The 11,076-nt window shown below is 38.4% G+C and overlaps 1 protein-coding gene and 1 non-coding gene across 2 annotated transcripts; one reads left to right on the forward strand and one right to left on the reverse strand.

Annotated features, from left to right (window-relative positions):
• The first annotated feature begins 7,891 nt into the window (after positions 1 to 7,891).
• LOC147493799 (small nucleolar RNA R71) lies at positions 7,892 to 7,995 on the forward strand. The gene has a single exon (XR_015200621.1). It is a non-coding gene; the product is annotated as a small nucleolar RNA R71 (small nucleolar RNA).
• A 2,084-nt stretch (positions 7,996 to 10,079) lies between these two features.
• On the reverse strand, positions 10,080 to 10,820 carry LOC147493800 (uncharacterized). Its single transcript, XM_086567945.1, has one exon. The coding sequence runs from the start codon at positions 10,818 to 10,820 to the stop codon at positions 10,080 to 10,082; it is 741 nt and encodes a 246-aa protein (XP_086424071.1).
• Positions 10,821 to 11,076: the final 256 nt, after the last annotated feature.

Genomic DNA, 11,076 nt, shown 5'->3' on the forward strand with positions numbered 1-11,076 from the left:
GGCAAGCAACGAAAGGAAATCTTGTATAGGCTCTGATAAAACATAAAATTGATAGTTTACCTACGAAATGAACGATGAACTCAAAACGTAAGTAAACTAAACTATCTTATCCAGTTTATACTTTATCAAAGTTTCTACTCTCAATTCTATCGAAATAGAGTGGAGTAACAAATTTGTTCCACTCCTAGTTCTCTAGCATGGAATGTTTTCTAGTCTAATTAATCGGTCTTAAGTCTAATGAGAGCTTTACGAAGGGTGTTATACTACGATACAATATGAAATTGAATATGTTGAATTTAAACTACGAATGCTATGGAAATATGATTGTTTTTTAATCTAGATAAAGGATTAGAAGGGAATTGAATCCACCTTGAATCCAACTTAATAACCTAGCATAGATTCTTGTATCTCGATTCTTACGTTCTTACGGCAAGAATTTCGAGTTCTAATCCCTAGTGTTCATGGCATTTCTACCAAATACTAACTAGAATGTGAGGTCGTCCACCCATTCTCATGGCGAATCACAACCTTCTAGAGTGGAATAGATTCTACAACGCTTCTACACTATACCACTAAGTTTTCATCAAAGCTTCATCAACCCCTCTAATGGAGGTTTTATCCTTGAGTCATCAACCCATCATTTCCCATTGAATTATAACTACACATCATATTAAAATTCTAACTTAACTAATTTAACTAACAATGTTTCAATATACTTAAACTACGAAATGATAATCAACAAGAATTAAAACTAGATCTATAAATTGAAATGACAAAAATCGAAATTGATAAAATAACTATTTTATTTATCTAATCCATCAAGAACAATGATTCAAGGACTTAATCTAAAACAAGAATTAAAACTAGATCTATAAATTGAAATGACAAAAATCGAAATTGACAAACTAACTATTTTATTTATCTAATCCATCAAGAACAATGATTCAAGGACTTAATCTAAAACAAGAATTGAAAATGGAACTTAAACTTAATTAATCTACTGAAAACTAGATCTAGAATTATATATAGTTTTTAGGTCTAATTAGCTACTATTAACAAAGAGCTAAGCTTTGGTTTTTATATGTTTAGATCCAAAAATCGTGCATGGGCTTAGATCCATATTTCGGGCCAGAGAATCAGGCCCAAAACCCAATTCTTTCAGTCCAAAAAGGCCTCTTCAGCTGTAGTTGTCTTCAACAGACTTTTCATCCACTTTTGCTCCTCTGATTGGGTCAAGGCTTAGACCATTGGAAAGCTCTTTCCGATCCGGTCGTTTTGACATAAGGTAGGCCCAATTCCGAGGTCTAAGTCCAAAGATACGGCCTTCGGAAGTTCTGCTGACTTTGAGTGCTGTTTCTGCCCGCATTGACTTTGACTTTTCAGCTTTGACTGGCTTTAGAAAGGCTTTGTCTTCTTGAATCTTGGCCTTTAATCACAGAACTCCTTAGCAACCAACCATTGCTCCTTTATCTCATCAAAGTGGCATATTTCTGCACATAATTGACTTTGAAGCCTGAAATGCATAAAAACACGTAATCAGTATTAACTCTTACTTATTATTCACATAATTGGTCTAAAAGTACGATTGTTAAGGGGTTAAAACTACAGTTTTGGGCTCTTATCAAACCACCCCCAAACAGCATTTTGCCTGTCCTCAAGCAAAGATGAGAAATTAGAATAAGTGACCAAAAATAGAGTTCTAACTACTCTCGTTTCGCTGAGTGCGATTGCATTGACCATATCTGCAAGGCCTTAAACCACTAGGAATTCTCTAGTGGACGAGTTATAGCCTCGTGAGAGTTTTCCAGTGAAGGTACTCACAAACTTCATCTATACTACAACGACTAAGAAATAAACTATTGTTTCCTCATTCAGGTCTCAACTACCTATACCTCTCACTAGCAATTGAATAAGAATAACCAAGTCAAAAACCTAAACTAATATATGCATAATAATCAATCATCTATGATACAAATATATACACTATGCGTAATACTATGAAATGCCTAGCAGGTTCGTTTCTGAAAACTCGGAATAGCGTCCTTAAGTAGGTCCTCACATAAATGTCAAGACAAAAACCACTCTGATGTGCAGTGGGCACACTTTACCTTACAATCTCAATGACAAACAAGGAAGCCAGAGTCGATCAAACACATCTGCCACTTACTATCACACTAACCTATTCCTAATTGAGCTAGAGGTCTTTATTAGGTGTTGCGGGGATTAGGAGATGGTTTAAGAAGGAAGGAAATGGATATTCAAAAGGACAAGTCTGAGATAATAGAGTCTTCATATTATGTAACTTAGAGAAAACCTTGTTATTTTCTTTTGCTTCTATACTTTGTTTCCATCCTTAGCCATATTTTTCTTTTTCTTTTCTTTGGCTTTTGACTCCTTTTTATTCTATTTTTGGAGTTTTTATTTATTTCTATTTTTTTATTTTTCTTTTCTTTGGATGGAAACTTCTTTTCTTTATTTTCTGAATTAATTAACTAACTTTTGTTTACACCGGTTTTTCTCTTCTTCTTTCTTCCTCATTCTATTCTCAGACTTATTCTAGATTGGGTAGGTTGATTTTTTTATTTTTTTTTTATTTTGTTTTGTTTTTGTAACAGGGTAAAGGATTTGTGGGTTATGAAAGGCTAAAGAAAGGCTCAGAGGGGCGACTAGCGGAAAATAATTCATAGGTTTGAATTTCTGGCTATATCGATCCAAAAAGGGCCTAAATTCTCGCTTAGGATATGGCATAGTGATCAAGCAAGTGGACGTGTGATTTCTCTATCCAGATTTTACTTCTCCCTTGTGTCATTTCTCAAATGTTTCGCTCATATAAGGCTTTAGGCTATATTCTCACAGGATTTGTAGAATAAGTACTCTAGCCTAGATTTCAGAAACTTACTGCTAACAATCCTAGATACTCATGTAATATATTTATAGATAGATGCAAAGATTATTATCTACATATTAACCTAAGTTCCTAACAATTATTCTGATGCAAAAGCTACGTGAGACTTCTAGATTGTTAAGAGCATAGAGAAAGAAAACAATACCAATATTCCTAAGTGTATAGCATAAACTTATTTATTTATATTTTTGAAAATTTAACTTGAAAACAAATGCATATTATACATATCTATATCATAATAGATGCCTTAATTACACATGTTTCTATGCCCCAAACAAGAAGCATGCTTTGTCCTCAAAGCATTTAAATAAAGAGGGTAGGAAAAATACCATGGAAACGCGTGAAATTCGGGAACATCTGCAAAACAAGGTTAGAACAGACTAATATAGGGAAAATAAAAATACTGACGCAACTCTATAAGAGTTCCACCCATTATGGGGTTAACAGAATTAAATGGCTTGGCACATAAGCGCATAATAACAAAACTAAAAACTTACCTTATCTCCCGCTTTAAACATCCTCCTCCTCAAGAAAGAGATGAGGTTCCTTCGCGATCCCGCCACCCATTATAACATGCCAATCTTTGCCGCCATTTATCATCTACTAATGCTAACCTGTTAAGTGTTATTATGTGTCGATGGGATGTATGGGGCTTACCAAATGAGGCTCGCACTGCCATCCCGCCAAGTCATTATTCGCGAATGAGCTAACCACCCAATTGGTGGGTCTCATGACTTCAACCCTTTTCCAATCTGTGAATTGTGCACGTATCTGGTAAACAATTACGCATGATGCGGCTTACCAAAACAGGCATAAGAAGATACTTACACCTCATGCTTTGGGCTCTCTTAAGACTAGCGACTAAAACTTCGGGAATGTCATATTGGCGGCGTCCCTCCCTAAAGCGAGGAAAATGTCACCAGCATCGCTTTGCAGAAATGAACCGCCATTCCCCAAAATATTCATCGGGATGAATAACATGGTGGTGCCTACGTTTAGGAAAGGCTACCAAGGGCAATGCTATATCGCCCCACGGTCCATTACTCGAAATACCCTCCCCATAATACTCATGGAAATATGTATAATCGTAAAGGTATGCATTATCGGTCATATATGCCCATGTGTGAACATGATCGTATTGGTAATCCACGAAACTAAAGCGACCACATTTTTATTGAATTTATGTGTCGTGTCATCGACTATGACGGGAATTCTTGTTCTCCATCCCGATTACAATAGAATTTAACGTGGTCGTAGAAATAAGCGAAGAAGTCGTGGTGAATATGAATCGTCATCACTTACCAAGATGATGACGCCATCCTAATCGCGGGATCCCGTAGTCGGAACCAATGTCCATAGGTCTCGGTTCCCAACACGCCTTCGAAAGACTCTTCAGGTATGACAATAGGAGATGTCATCTCAACGACTCTTTGAACAGTTCCAAAAATCCTGGAATGACCCTTAGAAAATTGGAATTTCCGTGTTTACAGATTGCAGGGCGCGGGTGCGCTCGCTTTGGGTGCGGTCGCACTCGTGGGTTTTTGGAATTACAGTGTTTGGGCGCGAGTCGCGCTCAAGGAGGGCGCGGGTCGCGCTCTGAGTAAACTTTCTGAAAGTGTACGCGAGCGCGGTGTTCTAACGAAAGCGCAGCGCCGCTTCGTAAATCTTTGAAAACAAGTTTAGAGGAAAAAGAAGGAAAAGCTTGGAGTGAAAGGTGCGGGATGATGGTGGGGTGTAGTGTGGTTTGTTAGTGTAGAATGAAAGGAGTTTAAATAGGTTCTGAGCTTCCAAAACGAATTGGCAAGTTCCCAAATTGTTTTAAGGCAATTTTCGGAAATAGAAAAATTCCAAACCCGAAAATGGAAACAAACCATCTTCTTGATTTTCTAAAAATCTTGGTATCTTTCATACTGGATTTAGAATAGTAACTTTTAAACTCTCCTAGATTTCATGCTACCACCACACAAATCATAGATATGCCGATATCGGCCAAATTCTCAACCTTTCCTCCAAGACAACTTTACAAAGAGATGATCATATAAATCTAATTATGCCCGGTATAAATATTACCACCCCCAAACAAGTCGGGAAGGTGGGATTAATGATAAAAACAAGCAGAACTCGAAAATAACCAATTATATTAAAACTAAAATTTAAAACCAAACAACATAAAACAAACACTTTAATATTTAAATTTAACAACTGAATTAAAATCCAACTAGTAAAACAAAATCATGAAATAACAGCGAACACAAACTGATGGTGAACACCTAGTTATGTGATGAAGATGGACCCTGAGATGAAGATTGGCCCTGAGATGGAGAATGGCTTGAACCATCTGTCCTTCAGCGACGACACTCATGCCTTTCAGACTCGGCTAAAACAAAATCCTCCACGGGTGGCATGCGTCGTAGCATCTCTATTCGGAACAAGCGCTGGGCTTCCATCTCAATCCTGAGTACTGCATACTGGGCTTGGTGATGCTGGTGGATAGTCTCCAAGTTAGACAAGATATCGTCCTGACCCTTTCGAGTATTTCAAGTCTCGTCTGAAGGTTCGTTTGCTTATTTCGAACTACAATCTGTCTATCTCGGATATTTTCACAAATACCATAAACGCAACGCAAGGCAGTTTGCAACACTTGCATGTGTTCTAAATTAGAACTACAACTATCTAATGCATCGTCATCCAGACATGTCATATCCTCCCTTTCATCCTCCGACTCAACCACCTTTCCTTCAGACAACGGCCAAGTCTCTTGGATGCAATCCGTATAGATACTTGCATTAGAATGCAATTTGATCTTAATAGGAGTAGATTTTTGCGACAAAATCTAAAGGAGAGCATGATCTTAGTGATCAATACGGAAGAGGCGCAAGCTCTTTCCCACTCCTCTAATCACATTAAACATTAAATTGAGGATGCAGAAATTATACTTATTTGTTTGCAAAATCCGAGAACGCGTCGCACATTGCAGACCGATATCGCGCCGACTTTGTCTTTCCCCGAGGGCGTTCCTACCAATCCACCGAGCTACAGACCAGTTGATTGGTTCTCGGGTTGATTTGGAAGACGAATGAGAGTCGGATTGTATTCACCCTCCACGACAAAGATCTTTCATCAAAGCAGAACTCCAAGATAATCGATTCCTGAATTGTCGCTACTAGGTTGCTTTCAAAGCGTAATTCCTAACAGTTCGACCAACAACTTTCGTTACTTCCCTCCTCGTTCCTGCTACCTTTATGAAAATCCTATTCCCCTCCAATTCTCGCTTCTTATAAAACTGTTCTACCAAATCATAGTGATAGAACTCCTCAGGCGACTACCACAGTCCGTTCCAATCCCTCCTAATCATCTCCGCGTTGTAAAATGGCGCGAAGCTGTCGGCAGCAAACGCGTGCTCCGGCAAAATTCTTCGTCGTAGTGCCATTTTAGTTTCTGAGACAACTAATGGTTTGTAGACGGTGGGGGAGGCGAGTTTGATGTAAAACAACCACAGACACGGTGGTGGTGATGGTGGGTACGGTGGTAGTTTGAAAACTTGATTGGTGGCTGTTTTCAGAGTTTGAAAATTGTTTGGTTTGGTGGTAGTAATGGTTTGGAGAAGATTTCAATTTGATTTAAATGCTAGGCGTGGGTGTAGTTAGGTTTTCTTCTTTTTTTTTTTTTTTTTTTTTTTATTTTGGTGTTCAAGGTTTGTTTTAAACTTTGGTAACCGGCAGGATTGGAAAAGGAAAGAACTGTGCGTTTTTGGGAAGGAAGGAGACGCACAGACGCGCGTGCAGTTTGGGCCCAAGCCCAATTTGAATTCCGAGTTTTCCGATTTTTTGCGCAATTTCAAATTTAATTTGCCGCTTCGTTACTGGCCCGATTTTAGCGAATGAGTTATGGAAATGATCAGTAGAGAATTTCCAATCCAATGATCCATAAAACACTCAATTCCAACCATGGGTGACGTTTAAGAAGGTGGAAAAACGCCTCAAAGTGCGTGTGTGACGTAAGTTATGCGAACGAGGGAAATCTAAGTTTAAGATCACGTCAACCCAATTGAACTACAAGTAATGGGCCTAAGCCACACAAATGGAATGTTTGAGCAATCCGGATGGAAGGACCGACTGCCCACCCCCAAACAAATTTTTAAACACAAAATTTGTTCTAACGTGGGTCGTTTAAAGTCAGACTCCCAAGACTTGTTGGATTGCTATTTCTACGATTTAGAATTTTTTTTTTTTTTTTTTTTAGTTTATTATATGAAAAACAAAAAACAATAAATACATAATTCACCCCATAGAGGAACATGACTCAAAACCCGAGAAAACATGCAAAAGTGGAAAACGTGAATTATGTTAACCGTGGACTTAGGATCCGGTACTTACAGCCACACACTCCATAGGGAGGGCCCGGTTACCTGAATGGTGCACTTACCACTATATGGAAGTGGAAGGAAGTACACCAAATGACAAAGGTCAATCCTCATAGACAGGGTCATGTAAAAGGACTTCCTCTACATCAGGGGACAGAAGTTCGTGAAAATGTTTTAACTGGGACCATTAACTTGAAAGGTACTATTGTCATTGGGATTTACCAAGGTGATTGCCCCGTAAGGGGTGACTTCAGTAACCAGAAAAAGACCAGACCAACGGGTTTTTAGTTTCCCTAGGAAAATATGTAGACGGGAGTTGTAAAGCAAGACCTTTTGACCAACCACAAACTCTTTGCGCAAGATTTGCTTATCATTAACACGTTTCATGTTAGCTTTATAATCCTTCGCGAGATCGTAAGAATCGCTACGAATTTCTTCAAGCTCATTCAATTGCAACTTGCGTTTGACACCTGCCTCATCAATATTGAAGTTAAGGCTTTTTATAGCCCACAGATCACGGTGCTCTAATTCAACGGGCAAATGACATGGTTTCCCAAATACAAGTCTAAAGGGAGACATACCAAATACAAGTCTAAAAGGCACGAACTAACATGTCTTTTGCTAGGTTATGGTGTGGACACTCTATAAGCAGATCGGTGAAACGATTCCAAGCCTCATAAAATGATTCATGAGGATTCTGTCGAAAAAAATAAATCTTGGAAAGCATCTCATCTGTCTTTAGGTGTGGGTAAAAATGTTCCATAAACAGCTGAACAAGTTTAGCCCACGAGTCCACAGAGTTAGGCGCTTGGGCAGTTAACCAAGACGCTGCCTTATCGGCTAAGGTGAAGGGAAATACCCTCAGTTTAATTTGTTCCACACCAACCGTAGGATGATGGAATATTGTAAGGACTTGTTCAATCCTACGCATGTGTTGATAAGGTTTTTCATGGTCTAAACCATAGAAAACGGGTAACAAATTAAATATGTTTGGGGGAATTCGAAAATCCCCCACTGGGTCTGCTAGAACAATGCAAGATTTAGGGCTATCGCTCAAGGCTTTGTAAAAGTCGGAGAGAGGAGTCTCTCTTTCTTTAGCCATTATGTCAGGTGTGGTTGGTGGGATAGTAGCTAGAGGTGTAGTATTTGGTATACTCGATAGATTTGTTTGTTGACGTTGACGGTTAATTACGTTCGGTGTTTTTCTCCGACCAGACCTTAATCTCATGCAAGTCTAAGTCTAAACACGACAACACCCCAAACAATCTTGATATATTAGTATAAACCTCTAACTGGAGATGCGAGGTATGGAAGAAAGGAATACCTGATAACGTCCTTGCTTCGCTTATGAATAGCGTCTTGTTTACGCGTATTCAGTATAAATAACAAGTTAGAACACTGAAAACCTTAAAAAATCGAAGTTCGAAACAAACCTGTAGAAATCCGGAAAAATTTAGCTTAGGGCGCGGTCGCGCTCCGTGTAACTCCAAGTTACAGTGTTTTAGGGCGGGTCACACTCAAGATGGGGGCGGGTCGTGCCCAAGGTTCCAGGCGCGTTTGGTAGCAGGTGCTTCGGTTACGCGACGGTTAAGCCTCGTAAATTTTCCCCGAACTTTTAACGCTGAAACGGACAACCATAGTATGAATCAAACAAGGGTGGGTGGGTTTAATGGGACTTAAAAATGACTAATTATACTATAAAAACAATGCTAAAGTGAAACAAAGATGGCAGCGGCGCCATTTGATAAAACATAAAATTGATAGTTTACCTACGAAATGAACGATGAACTCAAAACGTAAGTAAACTAAACTATCTTATCTAGTTTCTACTTTATCAAAGTTTCTACTCTTAATTCTATCGAAATAGAGTGGAGTAACAAATTCGTTCCACTCCTAGTTCTCTAGCATGGAATGTTTTCTAGTCTAATTAATCGGTCTTAAGTCTAATGAGAGCTTTACGAAGGGTGTTATACTACGATACAATATGAAATTGATTATGTTGAATTTAAACTACGAATGCTATGGAAATATGATTGTTTTTGAATCTAGATAAAGGATTAGAAGGGAATTGAATCCACCTGGAATCCAACTTAATAACCTAGCATAGATTCTTGTATCTCGATTCTTACGTTCTTACGGCAAGAATTTTGAGTTCTAATCTCTAGTGTTCATGGCATTTCTACCAAATACTAACTAGCATGTGAGGTCGTCCACCCATTCTCATGGCGAATCACGACCTTCTAGAGTGGAATAGATTCTACAACGCTTCTACACTATACCACTAAATTTTCATCAAAGCTTCATCAACCCCTCTAATGGAGGTTTTATCCTTGATTTATCAACCCATCATTTCCCATTGAATTATAACTACACATCATATTAAAATTCTAACTTAACTAATTTAACTAACAATGTTTCAATATACTTAAACTACGAAATGATAATCAACAAGAATTAAAACTAGATCTATAAATTGAAATGACAAAAATCGAAATTGACAAAATAACTATTTTATTTATCTAATCCATCAAGAACAATGATTCAAGGACTTAATCTAAAACAAGAATTAAAACTAGATCTATAAATTGAAATGACAAAAATCGAAATTGACAAAATAACTATTTTATTTATCTAATCCATCAAGAACAATGATTCAAGGACTTAATCTAAAACAAGAATTGAAAATGGAACTTAAACTTAATTAATCTACTGAAAACTAGATCTAGAATTATATATAGTTTTTAGGTCTAATTAGCTACCATTTTTTTTAAAACTTTAAGCTAGGGTTAGGCTGACCCTCACCTGTATTCATCATCCAACTCGTACATATATGGTTCCTCTTGCATCCTCCTCAATGAAATTATACAACTCCCTACCTATTGGAGGACCAACATACACAATATTACAACCATGGTCAATAGATAGGCCAGCTAGGTGGTCGGCCACTCTGTTAGACTCCCTAAAAACATGCGAGAAAGTACAACTTAACAACTGTGATGCTATATCTAAAATATGGTTTAGCACATCTTGACAGTTCCATGGTGGCTTGGCTCGCTTGTTACTCATTTGTACTGCTTGTAGAGAGTCCGATGCCACATCCACTTGTACACAGCCTATTTCCAAACATATACTCAACCCAATCTCGATGGCCTTCAATTCTTGGAAGAGTACTGACCTGTCTCCTCCACTACCAGTGAATGCTCTCAATAACTCACCCTTACTATTTCTGATTGCTCCCCCATGACCCGTACCATTATCTGCAACAGCCCCATCTGTATTCAATTTGAATCTATCCTGTTCAGGTGGTTCCCAGGTACAAAACTGTTGTGCCGCACTTTTAAACTTCACCTCCATTTCCGATACCTTCACCTCTAGATACCTTCTCATCTTTCTCAGAATGCATTTCAACACTGCTGATGCTGGCCTACTATGATTGGAGAACCTACGTGCATTTCGCTCCTTCCAAATCCCATTAACTATTGCACATATGTAACTCTTATAGATTTCCACCACTGGCTCGACCCTCCAAGAAAGTTTCAAAGTGAAGACCATTCTCTATTTGAGCTTCTGCAATCAGTTCCAATACCCAAGACTATCTTAATGCCATTGATCACCTCTCGAGAGAAGGAGCATTCAAAGAAAAGGTGATTTGAGAATTCCCGACTTTGCTGACACAGGCAACAAGATGAATGTGTTAGAATCTTCTTGTAAACTAACCTGTCTTGAGTGGAGAGGCTGTTCGAGAATAATTGCCAGGCAGTAAAGGAATGACTAGGGATAACCAGTCGGCCCCATACCATACGTTGCC

The sequence above is a fragment of the Coptis chinensis genome, chromosome 6, assembly GCF_015680905.1.
Source record: "Coptis chinensis isolate HL-2020 chromosome 6, ASM1568090v1, whole genome shotgun sequence".
In the NCBI taxonomy this organism is placed as follows: Eukaryota; Viridiplantae; Streptophyta; class Magnoliopsida; order Ranunculales; family Ranunculaceae; genus Coptis; species Coptis chinensis.

What these genes read in the sequence shown, in the direction of transcription:
- LOC147493800 (XM_086567945.1), bottom strand. Translation starts at nt 10,820, where the DNA reads ATGGTCTTCACTTTGAAACTTTCTTGGAGGGTCGAGCCAGTGGTGGAA.